At 37.0% G+C, this 22,996-nt stretch overlaps 1 protein-coding gene across 1 annotated transcript in view; it reads left to right on the top strand.

Moving 5' to 3' along the window:
• SEL1L2 (SEL1L2 adaptor subunit of SYVN1 ubiquitin ligase) overlaps nt 1–22,996 on the top strand; it is a 113,924-nt gene that overhangs the window by 29,648 nt on the left and 61,280 nt on the right. The window contains exon 4 of the mRNA XM_080814495.1: nt 13,358–13,526. Within this exon, the coding sequence (XP_080670621.1) occupies nt 13,358–13,526 (169 nt within the window). The remainder of the gene's footprint in view (nt 1–13,357; nt 13,527–22,996) is intronic.

The raw sequence follows: 22,996 nt of genomic DNA, 5'->3' as shown, positions 1-22,996 counted from the left end.
ACACTGGGTTGCTTACAACTTGTGGCTATTGTGAATAATTCTGAACATGGGTGTACAACTATCTTGATATCCTGCTTTCAATTCTTTTGGGTATAAGTGCACAAGAGTCTGATTTCTCCACACTGTTACCAACACTTGTAATTTTCTATTTTGCTGGGTTGGTATGTTTTTTTATAGTAACCATCCTAGTGGGTGTGAGGTGGTATCTCATTGTGGTTTTGATTTGCACTCCCCTGTTTAGTGATATTGATCATCTTTTCATGTGCTTGTTCATCATTTATATCTTCTTTGGGAAATGTCTCCTAAGTCCTGTGCCCATTTATTTTTATTTATTTTTTTTTAGAGAGGGAGAGAAAGAGAGAGCATGTGTACATGTGCACACAGGGGTGAGGAGGGGCAGAGGGAGAGGGAGAGAGAGAATCTTAAGCAGGATCCATGCCCAGCATGGAGCCCCTCACAGGACTCTTTACAACCCTGAGATCATGACCTGAGCCCAAATCAAGAGCCACCCAGGTACCCCTTTAAATAGAATCATTTGGCTTTTATTGTTGAATTGTAAGAGTTCTGCATATATTCTAGATACTGACCCCTTATCAGATATATAAATTGCCAATATTTTCTCCCTTCCATGTGTTGCCTTTTCATGCTCTTGATAGTGCCCTTTGATACACAGAAGCTTTAAATTTTGATGTAGTCCAGTTTATTTTTACTTTTTTGCCAATGCTTTTGGTATCATATCCAGGAAATCATCACCAAATCCAATATCAAAAAGTGTTTCTCTATGTTCTCTTCTAGGAGTTTTTATAGTTTCAGGTGTTATATTTAGGTCTTTAACCCATTTTGAGTTAACTTTTATATATAGTATATTTCATTATTTTGTATGTGGATATCCAATTTTCCCAGCTGAATTTGTTCAAAGACTGTCCTTTCCCCCCACTGAATGGTCTTGGCACTCTTCTTGAAGATCATTTGACCATGTATGAAGGTTTACTGCCTAGCTCTCTGTTCTATTTCATGTCTGTCTTTATCTATTACTACGCTGTCTTAATTTCTGTAGCTATATAAAAAAAATTTGATATTAGGAAATGTGAGACCTACAACATTGTTTTTATCTTTCAAGATTGTTTTGGCTAGTCTGAGTCCCTCAGATTCTGGATGAATTTTGAGGAATTCTTCTATTTCTGAAAAAAGAAAATGCCACTGGGATTTTGATAGGGATTGCATTGAATATGTAATCATTTTGAGTACTATTAACATTTTATCAATATTGAATCTTCCACCTCATGAACACTTGTTATCTTTCTATTTGTTTTTATCTTCTTTAATTTATCTTAGCAAACTTATATAGTTTTCAATATATGTCTTTTGCCTCCTCGGTAGGTTTATTTCTAAGCACTTAATTTTTTAAAAAGATTTTATTTATTTGAGAGAGAGAGACAGAGAGAGTGAAAACACAAGTCGGGTGAGGGACAGAGGGAGAAGCAGACTCCCTGCTAAGCAGGGGGCCCAGTGCCGGCTCAAACCTGGGACTCCAGGATCATGACCTGAGCCAAAGGCAGATGTTTAACTGACCAAACCACCCAGGTACCCCTCTAAGTACTTTATTTTTTTAATGCTGTTTTGAATGGAATTGCTTCCTTAATTTTCTTTTAGGATTATTCATTGTTAGTATATAGAAATGCAACTGACCTTTGTGTGTTGATACTGTATCTTGCAACTTTGCTAAATTTATTACTTCTAATTGTTTTGTATGGAATCTATAGAATTTTCTACATATAAGATCATGTCATCTGTGAGCAGAGATCATTTTACTTCTCCTTTCCAATTTAGATACCTTTTATTTCTTTTTCTTGCCTATTTTCTCTGGCTAGGACTTCCAGTACTATGTTGAATAGCAGTGGTGGAGTGGCATCTTGCCTTGTTCCTTATATTAGAGGCAAAGCTTCCAGTCTTTCACTGTTAATAATGTGGTTAGCTGTGGGGTTTTTATATATGGTTTTTGTTATGTTGAAGTAGTTTCTATCTATTCCTAGTTTGTGAGTGATTTGATCATGAAAATGTATTGAATTTTGTCAAATGCTTTTTCTACATTAATTGAGATGATCATGTGGGGGGTTTTCCCTCTTCAGTCTGTTAATGTGGTTATTACATTGTTCAATTTTTATATGTTGAAACATCCTTGCATTCCAGGAATAATTCCTACTTGATCATATTGTATAATCCTTTAATGTACTCTTGAATTCTATTTGCTGGTATTTTGTTAAAGATTTTTTCATCAATATTCGTCAGGAATATTGGTCTGTAGTTTTAGTGTCTTTATCTTGCTTTGGTATCAGGGTAATACTGACCCCATAGAATGAGTTGGGAAGTGTCTTCTCCTCTTCGGTTTATTAGAAGAGTTTGAGGCAGAATTTGGGTAGCTTTTTTTAATTTTGGAAATACACTACTACACACACAGACATACATGTCATATAGGATACCTCCTATAATATACACACACAGAACTACATATCATATATTATAGAATACCTCCAGCTGAGACTGGGGGAAATACATTGTTTTCAAGCATATTATTTTTTATGCAACAAACATATGAATATCCACATTAAATGGGGTAAATAAAGAACATAAATAACTTTACATCAGATCCAGACAGGTTTTCCTTCGAATTGAATCTGAGCACCAAACTATTGAAAAAGCTTTATGTTTTCAGATTTTGTGGATTTGGGAACCTCAGATAAGGGTTTGAGTGTCATGTAAAATCACTGCTTCATATAGACCTTCCATTTAGTTACTCTTGCACTCCATCCAATTAAGTGGTGAAACCTCAACCCTGACTTAATATAGTTTTCTACCGTTCAATCCCTGTACCTATCTAAAATGTGGCTGGAAATAAACACAACCAGTCTCATTTTAATTTCACAAGCCTCAAGTAGGCCTTCAGTGTTTCTCTGCAAACCTGAACATATCCCTAGTCAAATTTATTGCCCCCAACTCTAAAGTTTCTATTTCATATTTTCTCCTGTTTTCCTAAAATCCGACATATCTATCCCTCACTCTTAGCTGATAACTTTGCTATTTTTCTTTTACTCATTAAAAAAATAGAGTTTAAAGACTGACTTTACATCATCTCATATACTCTATCAATCTCCCAACATCTGTAACCACATTCACTGTCTCAACTCAAGACACAAATTGCCTAAATGTGGCTTAGACATCTCTACTGGGATATCTAAAAGGCATTTGACACTGGACATGTTAACTACTGACCTCTTGATTTTCCTCACTCCCAAACCTGTTCTTCCCTCATGTCTCTTATACCACCAAATGGCTCCTTCATCCACCAGATGCTAAAAGTCACTCTCCACTTCTTTTATACCCAATACATCAAAGATCGTGGTCTTTAAAATATACCCTGAATCCAGTCACTTAACAATTCTACCACCAGCCGCCAACGTCACCCATTGAGACTCCGTGGTAGTGGTCAACTCCCTGGTTCTGACTATATTCTTATGCCACTGTAGTCTCTTCACCTCAAAGTAGGGTTCCATTGTACATAGAACAAAGTCAAACTCTTCATCATGTCCTTCAGGACTTCATATAACCTGCTCTTTGCTCTTTATCTGAGCTCTGACCTTCCACATTACTCACTCCATTCCAGCCATCTTGGCCTCCATAATATGTTTAGTATCTCGACTGTATCTCCACCTCAGGGTTTGTTCTTCTGCCCAGAATGATCTACCAGGTAATCAGATGTCTCATTGCCCCCAGTACACACTTTATTCAGGTATATACTCCTATGTTTCTTCCTCAAAAAACAACACAAAAAAATTTTTAAACAAAACTTTTCTTAATCATCTTTCTAAAACAGCATACTTCTTCACTTTCCAAATATGTTTTATCATCACATGTCATTATGTCATTATGTGTTTATTTAATTGTTCATATTTGAATTCCCTCTTTATATTGAGCTCCATGAATACAGGCCCTTTACTTTTTGCTCACTTCTATATCTCCGAGCCTTAATTAGTCTCTAAAATACAGTAAGTGCTTGATAAATATTTGTAAATGAAAGAATATCACTGCTTAGCAATATTTGTATCAGATACAGAACAGAAACTACTTGTCAGTAACTTTAATGAAATTTATGAGGAAAAAAGTGCTGAAATTAATGACAAAAAATAGTTTTCTAGGGTTTCCTTTTGATTTTAATAATCTATATATAACCTGTACCATGAATACCTAATATGGCTATGTGTTTAAATATAATTTTCTGGGATGCCTGGGTGGCTCAGTGTGTTAAGCCACTACCTTAAGCTCAGGTCATGATCCCAGGGTCCTGGGATCGAGTCCTGCATCCGGCTCCTTGCTCAGCAGGGAGACTGCTTCTCTCTCCGCCTCTGCCTGCCTCTCTGCCTGCTTGTGTGCTCTCTCTCTCTCTTCCTCTCTGACAAATAAATAAATAAATAAAATCTTTAAATATAATTTTCTGCTCCTTGCATGTAAAAATGTAGAATATAAATATTCTAGTATGTATCAGTTCTTAATGTTCTCTCTTTTTTAACTTTTTTAATTACTTTTCAGTGTACTAGAATTCATTGTTTATGCACCACACCCAGTGCTCCATGCAATACGTGCCCTCCACAATACCCACCACCATCTTAATGTTCTCTTAATTTCAGAAAATTACCCTTATAATGGCATTTATCAATTATCAGAAGTGTCATGCTAGCACTATATTATTAGTATCACTAATGCTATTTTATTTTTCCCCTTTTACTTTCTACTTTACCATTTTTCTACATTTAAAAATCATCTTTGAATAGCTCTTGACTATTGTCTTTTGATGACTGTAGAAGATAGATATGCAAATACACAATAAAATAATTAGCATTGTCTTTTCCCAAAAAAAAAGAAATGTTTTCACTGATGAATGAATTATTTCTTCTCTCTAAGAGTTAACTATTCTTTTAACTTACAGGTGGCTATTGCCATATTTTTTTTTAATTTAAAAAATATTAAAAATCTTAACTTTTAAAAAAATTTTAAAAATTTAGGCGTATTAGGGGTATGCCTGGGTGGCTCACTTGGTTAAGTGTCTGCCTTCAGCTCAGGTCATGATCCCAGTGTCCTGTGATCAAGTGCCACATCAGTCTCCCTCCTCGGTAGAGAGCCTGTTTCTCCCTTTGCCTGCTGCTCCACCTACTTGTGCTCTGTCTCTGACAAATAAATAAATAAAATCTTTTAAAAATTTTTAGGCATAATAGGAAAAAGTATTCTAAGATTTTTTTATATTCTTAACTGAAAATACTTTAGGCAAAATGAAAAACACTAAGACCATCACTAAAAACATCTTTGCTTCAATATAAGCATCTCATAAATAGCATCTTACAGTAAGGAAGAAAAACTACTAAAACAGTGAGATTTACAACTTCAAAAGTGACAGTCTCTTTTTTCCAAATATATATACATTCATTTAAGACAACCTAGAAAGCTTGAATAATCTGATATACCTTAAATGGCTGATTAAAACCATAATTTAGGGACGCCAGGATGGCTCAGTCAGTTAAGCATCTGCCTTTGGGTCAGGTCATGATCCCATGGTCCTGGGCCCAAGTCTCACAAGGGGCTCCTTGCTCAGCAGGGAGCCTACTTATCCCTCTGCCTGCCACTTCCCCCTGCTTGTGCTCACTCTCTCTCTCTTTCTGTCTGACAAATAAATAAATAAAATATTTAAAAATAAATAAAACCATAATCCAGACAACATCAGTGTGAATCTTTGCTATATGTGTAAATATTTTCACTGTCTGATGAGTGATATAAATTTTTATTGTATTTTATTTGTGTATTTTAATTCCACTTAATTTGGCTGACTACCTTCTTCACTATGACCTAGGGCAAGAGTTCCCAAACTTTAGCATATATCTGAATCACCTGAAGGACTTGTTAAAACACATAGTACTGAGCTTCACCCTCAAAGTTTCTGCTTCTGTAGACCTTGAGTGGAACTGAGAATTTGCATTTCTAACTGATTCCCACATGATGTTTGGTGTTGTCATTCCAGGGACCTTCCTCTGAGAACCAATAACCTAGGGAAACCTGAAAAGAAAACTCTTCTTTTTTTCCACTTCCTCTTGCCTTTCTCCATAACGTGGCTTAACTCTGATAATGCCTGGAGCACTATTGTTCATACTCTTTGGAAATATAGTGACCTAAACACAAGATATAGAATCCACATCTATATATAGTGGAGGAAGTAGAAATTCAATTCCTCCCTCTTGCCAAACCAAAGATAGCATACTGTATTGCTGTCTCTTCCACAACCCTGTAACACCTCATTCATTGACCTAGACAAGGGCCACTAATGAGGAGGTGCTGAGCTATTCTTGTTTTGCCATTCCTATTGTCCTCACTGATGTTTCAATAAGCTCTTGCCTTTCATGTGCTCTTTTTCCAGAGAAATTTTTCAGCAGAATTTAGGGTGTTACACAGTGCCAAGGAACAGTCACTGTTTTGGGGCATGTGAGCCAGGAAAGAAAAAGGGACATAGTTAAAAGAAAGCAAGAAAGCCTTTGTTTAGCCCTAAGGAAAACAAGGCACTGACAGGCAAAGAATCCTTACCCACCAGTCCTTCTTTAACTTCTCACCTATCTCTCATTTGCAAGGAATGATACTCATTTCTCATTTCAAAGCAAACATGGCTCACACTTACTCTTCTGAGACAAAAAAAAAAAAAAAAAAAAAAAGGCAGTTTGGAGTCATTACCATATATAGAGTTGTGTGTCTAGTGGGGTGAGACAGATTCCCTCCTCCAAAATTCACCCTTGCTCACCATTCTTCTTCATCTGTGTAACTGGAATCTCCATCCACTCAATTGGTCTCGTCAAAAGACAAGAAGTTATCTTTGACTTTGTCCTTTCTCTTATTCCTACATCTGATCCATATTCAATCCCCAGCTGCACTATCTCCAAAACATATTCTAAGTTTGCCTAAGTAGTGTACCTCCATTACTTCTGCACTTCAAATCTCATCATCCCTCACCTGGTTGACTACAGTAGTCTCTGAACCATTCTTCTTGCTCCCTCCCACTCTTAATCCTGTGCAATGCTGCTCCTCACATGTCAGCCAGAATGTTCTTTCTTTCTTTCTAAAATATAAATCAGAGTATGTCACTTAAAACCCTCTGGTTTCTTCCTCTTATCTCTTTAATAAAATACTCTTTACCATATCCCTTGTGATGTGACCCCCTATTTCTCTCTCTTTCTCTTCTATAATTCTTCCCTTAACTCATACTCATTCAGCTACGTGGGCCTTAATTCCCAGACCATACAAGTTTGTTCCCACTTTAGAACATTGGTACTTACTGTTACCTCCGCCTGAAATGCTCTGCCACCTAACTATGCAGGACTGCTTTCTTGTCATTAAATTCTTGGCTTCAAAGTCACCTCTTCATGAGGCTTTTCTTAGGCATCCAGTCTAAATTAGCTATGCACCAACCTTTCCTCATCCTGTATTTCACGCTTTACATCTCCTTGTTTTAATCTCTTCATAGCATGTATTGACACCTGATATTAACTTGTTCACTTATTTGTTTACTGGTTATTGCTTTCTCACAGACAAATGGAAGTTCCATAAGATCAGACAGATTCCCCTAATTTGCCACTCTACCTTCCAATTCCTAGTGAATGCCCAGCATAAATATATTGAATGAATGAATCACTGATTCTTATAGCTCTTAAAGAACAGATTGGTTCATTACTTGATTGTTTCATACCTGATGCCTCCCAGAAATTATTTGAGGAGGATATTAAAGTCCTATTAACACTAGTCATGTTGTTGCTATTGAAAATTTGGGGGCTAACTTATATTCAGTGTCAAAGACATCTCTAGCAACAGTGGGATCCTAGGATATGCTAAAATTGTTGTTTACTGTCCTTAAGTGAAATTAGTCCAGAAAAATATATAGTATAAAAATATTTTCTGCTAATGAAAACGTGTTTAGATATTCTGCTTAGGAGATAAAAAACTATATTTCAAAAATAATAATAGTAAAAATGTTTACTGATTTCCCAGGCTGAAGACATCTTAGTTCACTGATGAACAGAGCAAATTAAATAGCCAAAATATCTAGGTCCTAGTGGTTTAGAATCTGAAACAGAAAAGCAGTAACATTTATTTACACTGAGTCTGTATATAGTCAATATAATAATAATCATAATAGCTAATATTTATGGAGTATTTGCTATATACAGGGCTTTTCACATGTATTAACTTACATGATCCTCACAATAATCCAATGACGTAGGCAATATTATTACCCCGCATTTTACATTTACATTTACTATTTGTGTTTATTTTAAACTGAGTCACAGAGGAGTTAATTAACTTGCCCACAGTTAGACACAGTTAATTAGTGGTGAACAAAAAATACTAAGAAGGAAGTTTTTAAAATTTCTAACACATTTATTTTGGAGCATAAGTAATTATGTTGAACAATTGTGAATAAGTTATCTGTTCATATGTTAACAATCAAAGTTTCTGTTTAAAAAGTAAACTTGTGTGTTGTTTTAAGAATAAAACTTATTAATTACCATCCAAACAAAACAGTGTGAAAAACCTTAAGTCAAAACAAAACAAAACAAAACAAAAACAGCAACAACAAAAAACCCTTAAGTCAAACCTTGAGCCTTGGCAGACAGCTTACTCTTTTAAAAAGGAAGCTATTAAAAATGTATTCTGCATCCCAGTACTGTCGTTGTGTGTTTGTTTTTGCTTTCAGGCAAAGTAGCATAGAAATGCATCTAGCCATTAAAAAGCATGATCTAGCCACAAATAAATTAAGATTAAATGTACAGTAAGATAAAATCAAACTTTCTTTTCTCCAAGCCCACAGATGGTTAGTCTCCCTTAGGAGAGGATGCTTCTACCTTTCCTGGGCTTTAAGAAAACAAGGGATTTCCCCCAAATAAAGAAATTCACACATTCATTAGGATCCCCTTTACTCAAAACATTCTACTTGAGATGAGAACTATACAAAAAATTTTATGAAGCATCTGTAATTAATTGAGCAGATAAAACGTGAAATGTATGCTCTGGAATGATCTCAGCTGTAGAGACCATAGAGCAGTGAGCTACTGCTAACCAAGAAGGGAAGGCACTGTAAGGTGGGAGGGAAGGGAGATCACTGTTGGAGAGTGGAATGGAGGGCTTTGGGTAGAAGGAATTTGAGGTAGGCCTAGGAACAGGAGTGATATTTGAGATAATAGGAAAGAGGAAGCAATGAAAACTGAATAAGCAAGAATGAGAAAGTAAGAAAGAAGCTCTTCTATTTGGGAAGCAGGGAGTAGAAGAGTTTGGTTGTTGTGGATGTCCATGTAGGTGTGGGAGTCATTAGAAGTAAGGTTACTACATCATTTTTAAGCTAGACTAAGAAGAACCTTAGATTCTGTCCAAACAATTTTGATTTTATCCCGTTGTCACTGAGAACTGAGGGTTTCTGAATTGGGCAGTGATATGTTCAAACAGATGCATAAGAAAAATTCATCCAGCCATGAATCTTCAGGAGACAGGGAGTGAAGAGGCAGGAGAGCTAGGTAAGGCATTATTGGAACATCGCGTCACTCTGACTGAGAGCTATGGTTAATCTTTAATGGCCCTTAGGAGTTTAAAAACACTCCCAAAACACATACATTAAACTTAGCATTTAGAAACAGACTTCCCTTGGGTTTGCTGCTTGAAAACTAAAATATACATTATAAATTCTTCAACAGAAAATCCTGCCAGTAATACCTCTGAATACATTCAGAAACCAACCACTATCACCACTTCCCCCTACCATCTTCTTACTTCACGGCCATCAACTCTCACCCAGTTCATTTCAGTGACCTCTCTTTTCCCACCCTTTCTCCAACACATAATATTCTCTATACAGCAGCCACAGTGATCTTTTTGAAATGTAAGTCAGTCATTATCACTGTTATACTCAGAACCCTCCAAAAGTCTGCCCTTCACACAGAACGCAGTTCAGAATCCTGACGCCAGCCTCAGAGCTCCCTCTGTCTTATTTACTACTCTCCTGCCCCCATTCTGCAGCAGCTGCACCATCTCACTACCACAGGAGTATGCTCATGCCTCAGGGCCTTTGCTTTTACTCTTTCCTCTGCCAGAAGTCTCTTCCCTGTGTTATTAGTAGGACTAACTCTCTCCTTACCCACATAGGGATCTATTCAAAAGTTATCAGAGAACTTGTCCCTAACCATCCTATACCAAATAACACCAACTTTTATCAATTCCATCTCTACTCTTTTTTTTTTAAGATTTTATTCATTTATTTGACAGACATAGGTCACAAGTAGGCAGAGAGGCAGGCACAGAGAGAGAGGGGGGAGGAAGCAGGCTCCCTGCTGAGCAGAGAGCCCGATGCGGGGCTCGATCCCAGGACCCTGAGATCATGACCTGAGCCGAAGGCAGAGGTTTAACCCACTGAGCCACACAGGCGCCCCCATCTCTACTCTTAAAACAACAACAACAACAAAACAACCACCTACTTTTAACCATTGATTAGTTGTCTATTATCTTCCCCACCAGAACATTAGCTTTTGAGTGCAGGGAATTTTTTTTGTTTGTTTATGACGGTCTCCCCAGTTCTTGGAACAGGGCCTGAGTTAAACACTTAATTAATACTTATTATTGAATTATATAATCTCTGGGCACCTTCCAGGGTTAGAGAAAGGCTCTCTCTCTGCTGGGTTCCCTAACACACTGGTTGGCTGCTGTTCTGCCTACTCCTACGGGCTGGAAAAGGAATCAAAACCTTGAAGCAATGGCCTCTATAGAAGGAGGAGATAGGAGGAATGACACCAGACAATCAGAGGCATTTGCCAAACTTGTACTGCCTCTTCGACAAAGCTGTTGGCTATTTTTGAATTGAAACATTGCGTTTCTTTTAATGGCAATGACATACGTTCACCCAGTTGTACCAAAGAATGCTGGAGGTTCATCAAAGTCCACGTGCTCTTCTTCATGATACCCAGGGATGTTATGTTTCCATTCTCCCTGTGCATTTGGGTGATGCCATGTGATTGTTTCAGCCAATGGAAAATCAATGCCACCCTTTGCCACTTCCAGGTCTGGCCTATTGAAGAAAAGAAAAAGGAGCAAACCAGATGAAACAAAACAAAACCCCTTTCTGCACATGATCTTCTATGTTCTTTCCCTTTCTGTCTGCTAGATGTAAATGTTCAGGGAAACCTTGAATCCACATGCTGAAACTTGGCATAGGCTCTGCCTGCCTGGATCTCTGAATGACAGCACAGAGCAGAGCTGCCACTGACTTGAACACCCACCCATTGATTTTGAGCCATTATACACTGGGTCTGTCTATTCACATGCAATATTGGTCACATTCTTACACTTTTAAAAAAATTTACTGCTTGTGTGAAATTCAAATTTAACTGGGCATTTTTTATTTTTAATTGCTTAATCTGGCCACCCTTCAATAAGAAGAATCGCATTTAAAGTCCTTCCATGGGGCGCCTGGGTGGCTCAGTGTGTTAAAGCCTCTGCCTTCGGCTCAGGTCATAGTCTCAGGGTCCTGGGATCGAGCCCCGCATCAGGCTCTCTGCTCAGCAGGGAGCCTGCTTCCTCCTCTCTCTCTGCCTGCCTCTCTGCCTACTTGTGATCTCTGTCTGTCAAATAAATAAATAAAATCTTAAAATAAATAAAAATAAATAAAATAAATAAAGTCCTTCCATACCCACACATCAACTTGTACATGAATATTTATAGCACCATTATTCATATTAGCCAAAAGTTGGAAACAGCTCAAATGTCCATCAGCAGGCAAATGTATGAACAAAATGTAGAATATCCATGTAAGGAATATTATTCAGCCATAAAAAGAGATAAGCTGGGGCGCCTGGGTGTCTCAGTGGGTTAAGCCTCTGCCTTGGGCTCGGGTCATGATCTCAGGGTCCTGGGATCGAGCCCCGCATCGGGCTCTCTGCTCAGCAGGGAGCCTGCTTCCCTCTCTCTCTCTGCCTCTCTGCCTACTCATGATCTCTGTAAAATAAATAAGTAAAATCTTAAAAAAAAAAAAAAAGATAAGCTGCTGATATATGCTACAACATGGGATCAGCCTGGAAAATGTTAAGTGAAAGAAGTCAATCACAAAAACCCATATAGTATACTACATACTATATGATTTCATTCATGTGAAAATGCAGAATAGGGGACTCCATTGAGACAAAGCACAGATTAGTTGTTGCTGAGGCTGGAGGTAGGGGAATGGGAGAATAGGAAGGCTAATAACTAAAGGATTCATGGTTTCTTCTCGAGGTGATAAAAATGTTCTAAAATTGACTGTGGTGCTAGTCACACACTTCTGTGAATAGTCTAAACACCATTGAGCTGTACACTTTAAACGTGCAATTATACATGTATAATTACAGTATGTGAATTATATCTCAATATAGCTGGTTTGCTGGTTTTTTTTATAAGTCCTTTTGTGACTCCATGTCTTTACAGGCTCTAACCTCTGGGCCACTGCTCAGATGCCTTTGCTACTACAGAGGAAAGCATTTTAAGCATTCCAGAAAGTGATCTTGAAAAGAAGAAGTTTAAATTGTGATACTGTATAAAAAGGCAAACAAAAACCTTTACTCTTCTTGGAAGTAGTGGCTGACAAATAAAGGAATTTTTTTGTCTCCAAATATAATTTTCCCTGAAAAAGTATATATGTAAATCATGAACATGTATCTCCATAAAGCTTTTCAATTTTCTCTCTTAAAATCTTCATTATTTTCTACTACTCAAAAACAATCCTTCCAAATCCCTTTCCTTAGTTAAAATAGATTAATTATATAACTTCTGGAAAGAACTTTGGAAAACAGTTTTTTAGATTTTTCTCCATACAGTGATGGGATTTTCTATACTATCTATCTACCATTATATATTCTATACTATCTCTATACTACCATTATAAATTTATTGTAATGTATAAGGAATACCAACATCTTCCTTTTTTTTAGCTCACACAATTGATATTACCATGACAACTTACCACTAGAAGGGTAAAATTGGTTAAATTCTCCTACCACTTTATTTTATTGATAACATTCAGGTTTTAATGTGTGGCTCTGAAGTTCAGATGAAAATGCAAGAAGTTTAAAAGGTTTTTATTCATAAAAGATATGAATTCTTAAAGTGAAGTAAATCATCATTTGGATTTAAAATAAACAGGAATTAGAGTGATTGCATTAAATAGTATTTTTGACATGAACAGATAAAATTTTCATATTCTTGTATCATTTTGAAAAGTTACCCATGAAAAAATGAGCAAAAATCTTTTCTTTTGTAGGTATCAGTGAACAAACTCAAACAATTTTTATCACACATATTGGAACGAAGAAAATTGATTAAAGTGATCTATCAAAGAGAAAATGCTTTAGGAAAAAAGAAGATTCAACATAAATTAAGAATAAAAGGAATTCAAAATAAAGATATCTCAAAAAGAAATACAAATCATTGTAAGTAGGAGCACCTGGGTGACTCAGTCAGTCTTGAAACCAAGAGTGTTTGACTCTTGGTTTCAGCTTAGGTCATGATCTTGGGGTCCTGGTATCAAGCCTCAGGGCTCAACACGGAGTCTGCTTAAGGATTCTCTGCCTCTCTCTCCAAACTCTCTCTCCCTCTCTCTCTCAAATAAATAAATAAGAAAATCTTTTTTAAAAATTATTATAGGTAGGGGCGCCTGGGTGGCTCAGTGAGTTGGGGCCTCTGCCTTCGGCTCAGGTCATGGTCCCAGGGTCTTGGGACCGAGCCCCGCATTGGGCTCTCTGCTCAGCGGGGAGCCTGCTTCCTCCTCTCTCTCTCTCTGCCAGCTTCTCTGCCTACTTGTGATCTCTGTCTGTCAAGTGAATAGATGGAATCTTTAAAAAAAAGAGAGAAAAAAAATTATTATAGGTAGAATTCCCTCTACCATGTAAATTAAAAATGACTTCATGTAATCTAAAATAAAATTTTAGAGCTACTTTCTGAAAAGTCTTAGAATATAGTCATAAATATTCATACACACAAAAGCTTTAAATTTTGTCAGCTTCTTTTAGATTCAGAATTTGTTCTGATGGTAATAAGCAAGGCTGATAATTAGAACTCCTGGATAAAAAAAAAATCTCCAAAATTATGTGGATAAAGCATTTATCAGTTATTCTGCTAATAGAAACACTCAGACTTTAGACAAAACCAAAATTAATATAGTGCCCTCTTTTTTTTCTGGTCTAGCAATCAGAATTCTTCCTAGTAAAGCATAGCCAGTTAGTTGATAGATTTCTCTGGATGCAAGAAGGAACTAGAAAATATAAACAATGTTTTCCATAACTACTATGTATAGGACTTAACTGGCCCTCAATTATAAAATTTAGGAATCATTTTCAGTATTTCAGTATTTTCAGTATTTAATTCAGTATTTAAGTATTTATATCTTTTATAACAGATATATATGAACTTCTACTTTATTAACATCTTATTTAAGAGAAGGAAACTTCTATGGCAGAGAAAAGTTAAGGATATCAGTTTTTAATTGCATTATAAAAGTATGTACATATCTTAAATTTATTTTAAATCTAAATCATATACATTGAAACATTCACTTGACCATTTTTTGAAGAAATACAACTTACCTGTAATTTAGCATTGATCTACTGAAATACTGTATACTGAAATGCTACTAGTAGTTTTTCTAGTATAAACCACACTCAAATACATCATCTATGATTTCCCAAATCCAGTTTTTAAGGAAACAAGAAACCAAAGACACTTATGGAACATTCTGTGAGCAGAATCCTTCCAGGTATTTTCAGACTTTTTCCTCAGTCATTTATAGATGCTTCACCTATAATTAAAGTGGATCATTTTTAGTGGCTCTCCTTTATCACGTTTTCTCACTGTTTTTCAATAACATTACATAGAAACACATTTTCTTTTTGTACTTATATGTAATCAGTTTACAGGTATTTAATTAAATCCATAGTTATAATAAACAGTAAAACTGACACAGACAAGTTTGGGAACAAACACTCCTGATCTTTGGTAAGCATGCAAGGTTGGGAAACAGAAATGTACACATTTACTAAAGAGAATCCTACGATCTGCTAGCATTCAGTGTGCTGTGGACATCAGTAAATAAGTTAAGTTGCATAGAAGAAATGAAAAGGATTGATTGATTTGGCAAGTAAGGTAGGTAGAGATTGTTGAGGAAGCTTCTGCTGTCAAAAAGAGTAAATAAATGAACCACTATATTGTATACCTGAAACTAATATAAAACTGTCTGTTAATTATGCTGGAATTTTAAAAATAAAATAAAAAATAAAAGGGAAAGTAATGCCACCCCTCAAAAAAGAACTCTTTCCCTTATATGGAAGTGGTTATATTATACCTAAGAATAATAAATAACAAGCTATCTCTAATTAAGCATTTTCCATATTGTTTTAAGTGTTTCACCCAATTTTAAGATAGGTTCTATTATCTCTACTTTATAAGATGTGAAACCTACAGCGCAGAACAATAATTTGCTTACCATCACAGAAAATATTTAGTAGGAAAACTAGGATTTGAACTTAGATGGTCCGGTGCCAAAATCCTCTAGGTTTTAACCATTATGCCGTATGCCTCTCACAAAAGTAAGGAGCAAATATTGAACTATATGATAAAGATGCTGCAATTTCCTGAGCCGCAAACTTACTTGATGGTTTAAAGGGAAGTAAATAATAGTAAATAGTTGAAAACAACTAGCAGCTATAATGTATACAATAGATTTCAAAATTCATATTTTGATATCATACTTAAGACTTCAAAAAAATGCCTGCCTTCTTTCCAGACCTCTAGAGAATATACCTGCATTAATCACAGGTTATCTAAATATCCCAAGGACATTTGAGAAGCCCTGTCTTATGACAGTCATAATATCCATTTCTGAAGATTTACATAAATCAGAAAATTTTTCTTTTTAACAGAAGTACATATAGAAAGGTGATCATGGCTAATAAGGGCAACAGATAGAAATTGAGAACTAAGGGATTCCAGAGGAGAGAGAGGTTAGTTTTGGAGCTGAAAGGACTCTTGTTTCTAGTTGATAATTTTTTATGAGATTCTTGCTTTGATATATGTTTTTTTATAATCTTAATATTTTAAGACTATTTTCCTCCGTATTTACTCTAAAAGACTGCTTCACTGCTCAGCTGAAGAGTTCTGGATATGACATAAAAATGTTGATATGTATGTTACTTGATGTATCAGGTAGAGTTCTGACAGGAAGCAAATGACACATTTAAATTGAGTCATTTGAGACAAGTTTAATAAAGGGTCTATTTCTGAAAGCGTAGACAGGATGAAAGGAAACTGCAAAGTAATCCCCAGGCTAGTAACACCAATGGCATTAGCACCCTGGGCCTGAAGGGTGACAGGCTATAGTGGCTACTAGAATGCTGAGAAAGAAACCAAGAAGTATGTTGGAGGGAGCTCTCTAACAGATCTATGTCCTCAGGACAAGGGATTAAGCCAGCGTGCAGCAAACCAGACTGGAGAGCCAGGGAATAAATATCCCTACCTCGGTGTCTTCCCTTCATACTTCCTACTGCCGCCTTTCAACCAAACCTAATCAGAAGCTGGAGGGGAAGGGAGCCCATTGGTGCAGTCCACATGGGTTAATGTCCCAGGGCATAGAGAAGGATGGAGTGGATCTAGAAAGCCAGTAAGAAGACATCCAAATGGGACGCCTGGGTGGCTCAGTTGGTTAAGCGGCTGCCTTCGGCTCAGGTCAGATCCCAGCGTCCTGGGTTTGAGTCCCACATCGGGCTCCTTGCTCAGCAGGGAGCCTGCTTCTCCCTCTGCCTCTGCCTGCCTCTCTGTCTGCCTGTGCTCACTCTCTCTGACAAATAAATAAATAAAATCTTTAAAAAAAAAAAAAAAAAAAGAAGACATCCAACACACCAGATTTTCTAGACAAGGGAAATTAGCATGAACTACAAGTATGAGGACTTTTAGCAGCATACAATAGAAGTGTAGGTATTAAAAGTAAAATTACAGAATTGTAGAATTAATTAGGGAAATTTGGAGGTTATCTAGTCTAGTGTTTTTCATCAGATATTTATGGCAGCTCCTGGGTAGATGCCTGTGACTAAGCTCACAATATCATACAATGCAGCTTATGGCATTATTTAATACATTTATTTCTTACAGAATTATTAACATTAAACCAGAACCGCTTCCTTCAGTGATAATAGGTGTTAGTCTGTATTAAATTATGGCAGAGGAGTTGGACAGAACAACCCCTCTATGGACTCCTTCACTGGAGTTGTTGCCCTTCCTCCCCAAATAGTATACTTTGTGTATATTGTTTCTAAGATCCTGTTTGTTGTTTTGGGCACTCACTCACAGTGATGATTCTTAACAAGCTTAGAGCAAATCGAAATCTTTTTCTCACCTGAAAGTACTAAGCCAGTATATTATTCAGGGTTCAACTAGAAGAAAAAGAACCAGTAGAAGATATATATTAAAGGATTTATTACAAGGAATTGGCTGATGTGATTATGGTAGCTGGCTAGGCAAGTCCGAATCCAGAAGGTAGTTTGTTAAGAAGAGCAGGCTGGAACTCTCTGGAAGGAGCTGAATTTTTTCTTCTTCAGGGAAACCCCAGTACAATTCTTAAAACCCTTTAACTGATTAAATCAGGCAAACCCAGCTTATCTCCTTTACTTAAAGTCACCTGCTTGTGGGTATTAATCACATCTACAAAATACCCTCACAGCCAACAACTAGATTAGTGTTTGATTTAATAACAGGAGTGTAGCCTAGCCAAGTAGACAGATAAAATTGACAATCACAGCCAAGTATCTCCTAATCCCTATGTGTTCATCTAAATTTTTGAATCTAGATATAAGATTTTACACCAATGTCTATTAAGTTTCATTGTGTTCAGTTTGGACTATTATTCCAATCTATCGATGACATCAATTAATTCATCAGTTATTCTCTCCTAGTTTTCTGTCACTCAAAATTTTGATAAGTATGCCTTCTAATCTTTTACCCAAGTTTAAATATTTCATGGTTAATTTTTTAGAGGAAAAAAATGAAAATGAGTATCACTCGTGACAAGTAAAATCTAAAGATGAATATATATTAAGTATATTAACTATCAAAATATTAAAGTTTGCATGTGTACCACTTTAAATTATCTCATTTACCCTTTGGGAAACAATAATGAAAGATGATGCAAATTAGCAAGTGCAGCTAATTATCTACCCAGAGAGCAGGCACTCTTACCCCCAAGAGGGTAAGAATACAGCATGTCACCACCTTCCTTTTGTCCCTTCTGCTCCCACTCATTACTGAAGGATTTCCCATTAAGGTCTCCCACAAGCACTGTCTTCTTAAGTAATCATGTCCAATCCAACTGGACTGCGTATGATCAGGTGTGCATAATGATGCTCTGAATCCTCTAGACCTCTAGACTCATTATCTTCTGTTGGGGAAGGTGGACAGATATATTGTAGAATTTTTAGACAGATTTCCGTCAGAGAACAATCAAAATAAAAAGGGATATGACTCATCTAATGGGAAAAAGATGATTTATATGAAACATCTCTCAATAATGTTAGATAAAAGAAGTGTAACTATAAATAACCAATTGTTTAAAATACTTAAAACAAATTGCAATAAATTTATTTCTTAATGTATTTTAGACCCACTTTTTCAAAATTTTCAGTAATAGTAACTTTGTGTCTCTCACATAATTCTGCATTTTGTTTAGCTCTAAGCAGACTGCACTGCCAGACTGCCTGTATTTGAATCCTCAGCTACCTGGTACCAACTGTATGACGTTGGGCAAGTTACTTAACCTCTCTGTGCCTATATCACCTCATCTGTAAAACAAGAATAATAATAGCTCCTTGCTCTTACCATCAATAAAAAAACTGCCTGATCCCTAAGTGGCTTATAAATGTTAGCTTTTAACATATAATTATTGTTTTGACACTTCGTTTTATAAACCATATTTCTTTCTGCTAAATTAAAGAGTTTTAGGGAGTGAATTAGTCTTTGAAAGTCAGAATCCTTGTTATTACAAGTTTTGCTTAGTAGATATTTGAGGAGAAAATATTTTTCTACTTACAACACAATTTCTCTACCATTTCTTAGCACTACCACTGGAGGTGTTTATGTTTTACAACAATGATCTAGGGACAGTGTGAATAAACTTGATTATTGTAAATCTCTGTGCTCTTATGCAAGTGCATTTGAGTTGATTACATCTTTATCTGACTAAACTCTTTGCTGAGTCATTCTTTTTTAGATAGAATGTTATTTTTAGTAATGGATCATTATTCTCCCTCCTTATCTGGTATTGTATCTTCCTGGCACACATTAAGGGCAAATGTGAAGAGCTTTTCTGAAGCATTATTCGGAAAATCAGAAGCTGAAGTTGGTTTATATCAAATTCAGTTAGAATTAAGTAAGAAAGATACAGTGCCTGTGTAGGCAAGATTTTCTGCAAGGGAAAAAACTTCCCATTTTTATCTCTTTGTATCATTTTAATGTTGAAAGCACCTGATTTTTAGTCAAGACTAAAGGACATTCATCTCCTAGCTTAATTTTTAATTCCTTTAACTCTCAATGAGAATTTATGTCATTTTTGAGGTAACTGTAATTTGAGATTCAAACTCATGAATCTATTGTTCTTTTTTCCTTTTGTTATTTTTAGATGACTTAAATGGTATTTGTTTAGGATTTTGTGGTGAAACATAGAAGAGAATAAAGAATGCAGGATAGGGCAAGGGAAGGAGTTGGGCAAAGAGAGTTGGGCAAAGAAATTTAGGGCTTTAAGAGTGAATTGCGAGGCACCTGGGTGACTCAGTTGCTTCATTGTCAGCCTTTGGCTCAGGTCATGATCTCAGGGTCCTGGGATCAAGCCCCATATCAAGCTCCCTGCTCACTGGGCAGTCTACTTCTCTCTCTCCCTCTGCCCCTCTCCCCTGCTCTGCTCTCTCTCATTCACGCTTTTTCTCTTAAATAAATAAATAAAATCTTAAAAAAAAAAAGTGGAGTACCTGGGCGGCTCAGTCGTTAAGCATCTGCCTTCGGCTCAGATTATGATCCCAGCGTCCTGGGACCTATGGAGACTTGCATCGGATTCCCTGCTCAGCGGGAAGCCTGCTTCTCCCTCTCCCACTCCCCCTGCTTGTGTTCCCTCTCTCTCTGTCTCTCTCACTGTCAAATAAATAAAATTTAAAAATCTTAAAAAAAAAAAAAAGTGAATTGCATTAGAGGATTTCCCCTCTTTCCATAGGCAAGGAGTTAGGCTGCTATCCTCACATCAGTAAGTTAATGGCTATATGCCACCAGTACCCTGCAGGGCTAAATGTCCATATGGAAGACTTTGTCTTATTTGCTAGACCTTCTCAGTTCCAATAATCTTTGTTTCTATTTCTCATCAGCCAGTTACCAGCCACCTGCAGAGGTATTTCACCAATATAATTTCAAACTCAAAAATAATTCTCTGACCAGAACCACCTTCCTGCCACTTCTGCCCCTTCTTTTTTTCCTACAAACTTGCCTTCACCTTCACAATGACCTCAGTTCCCTTCCCCCACTTCCTTTTCACTTCTCTGTCCACTCCCCTCAGTATCACTTACTCCCACAGCGAGCCTGGATCACATGGCCAAACATGACCCTCAAACCCTCATTCTTTTATTGTATTGTATTGTATTGTACTGTACTGTATTGTATTTTAGACAGAGAGAAAAAGCATGAGCAACAAGAAGAGGCAGAGGGAGAAGCAGTCTCCCCATTGAACAGGGAGCCAACACGGGGCAGCTTAATCCCATGATCCCTGGGATCATGACCTGAGCGGAAGGCAGCTGCTTAACCAACTGAGCCACCCAGGCACCCCAGCCTTTTATTTAGGACACACCGCCCCCTTCTTATCGTTTCATACCCATGGTTCATTTGTGTAGATTGCGTCCTCCAAATGGAATGCCAGTTTTGTCTTCTTGGCCTGAAAAACTCCTATCTACCTTTCAAGAGCTAGAAAGTGTCCTTTCATTTGTGAAGATTTCTTTATCTCCCTTAGTGAGAGTAGCAGATTCCCATCATGCATTTTACTTTTCTCACCATCCCAATTTCCTTTTGAGGAATTAAGTGTTCCCTACTGGATACCTTCTTATAGGAACGTGATAAGAAGGCTTATCTTCCCTAATTAGACCCATCACAATCATTCCTGGAGTCTGGAGTAAAGAGGGGAAGATCCTAAAAGGATTGGATTTCAATCCATCCTGTAGCAGCATCTGTCTCTGATTCCAGAGGGCTTTGATTCCTGACCGACCCCACTGACTTTATGATATTTCAACAGCCTCCCAGTAAGTTCCTTTTGCTCAAGTCAATCAGATTAGGTTTCTATTGCTTACAAACAAAGAAGGCTCCTGTACTCCCACAGTGCCTTATTACAGAGTGCCTACCATTTTACAGTGGCATTGTAATTTTTGGGAAACCAGTCTGTCTATGCTACCAGGCTGAGACAGCATCTCCATTATCTTTGGATATACAACATCTAGCATTGTGTCTAACACATGATAAGTATTCAATTCATATCAGTTAAATGGACAAGTAAATGTATGAATGACAGAGAATAAGTTGTTTCCAGCTCTTTTCTTTTTCATTAATTCCTGCAGCAAGCAAGTGGGCCCATTTTTGTTCCGAAGCTTTGCTTCTATTCCTTATCAATAAGAGGATTCTTTTCTTTTCTTTTTTTTTTTAATAAGAGGATTCTTCTTCATGAATTCCACAACAAGGAACAGGGATTAAGGAATAGATTTGATTAGAGAAATTTAAAGTAGGAGGGTTTGCAAGAAAAGGCATAGAATCCCAGTTCTTCCATCATCTCACAGAGAGGTGAGCTGGGTTCCAGGATTACTGGACACATGGAAGGTCTGCCTACAAAACTGCCTACCTTGAATATAATCATGAGAAAGTGACCTTGTCAGAGGTGGGCTACTTGGGTACCCAGCTGCCTGGGAAAGTCAGATGTCCAGCACCTGGAAACATTGGAGGACCATGGGAAATTACAGTCCTTCCTGTTTTTAAAAGGTAGCCATTGATCTGATGGGAAGCTGAGCTGGGTATATGCCTTCCCACAGGGAGAAGGAGCAGCTTGTTTTCCAGGCAATCCAGAGTTGGCATCTGTATTACTTTGCTAGGGGTATCATAATTAAATAACACAGGCAAGATGGCTTAACAAGCAGAAATTTATTTTCTCACAGTTCTGGAGGCTGGAGGTCCATGATCAAAGTGTCAGCAGGTTTGGTTTCATACTGAGGCTTCTCTCCTTGGTTTATGGATGGCCACCTTCTCAGTATGTCCTTACTTGGCCTTTTCTTAGTGCTGTATGCCCCTGATGTCTCTTTCTCTTCCTATAAGGACATCAGTCATATTGGATTAGGACCCCACCCTAATGGCCTCATTTTAACTTAATTATCCCTTTAAAGATCTTATCTCCAAATACAGGTACATTCTGAGATACTGGGAATTAGGACTTCACAATTCATCCTGTAATAGCATCCAAGATAGTTATGAAATAATAATTAAGACTGCAGAAGTAATAACATGTCAAGAACTCTTATAAATATGTCTCTGACAAACACTGAAATACAAACTCATCTAGTTGAAACACTTCTCATATTTGCTGCTGTATGAAATACTGCTCTGGCACACCTACTCTGCCCTCTTTTACTCCTGAGGGTCATCCCCACCACTTTCCCAGTCAGCTTAGAGCCCTTATCAGGACAGAACACAGGCATCCACTAGTTGGCTATTCAGAGGATTCCAGATTCAGGAAGGTCCTTTATAGCAAGCTCAGAATGGTCTCCTCAAGTCATTTCCTAACTATGCTTTCCTCAAATTTGGAAATGGTTAAACCATAAAAAAGAAATTAAAGTGCTGTCAAGATAAC

This window comes from Martes martes, assembly GCF_963455335.1.
Source record: "Martes martes genome assembly, chromosome: 9".
In the NCBI taxonomy this organism is placed as follows: Eukaryota; Metazoa; Chordata; class Mammalia; order Carnivora; family Mustelidae; genus Martes; species Martes martes.
This window is presented reverse-complemented; position numbering and strand designations above follow the sequence as displayed.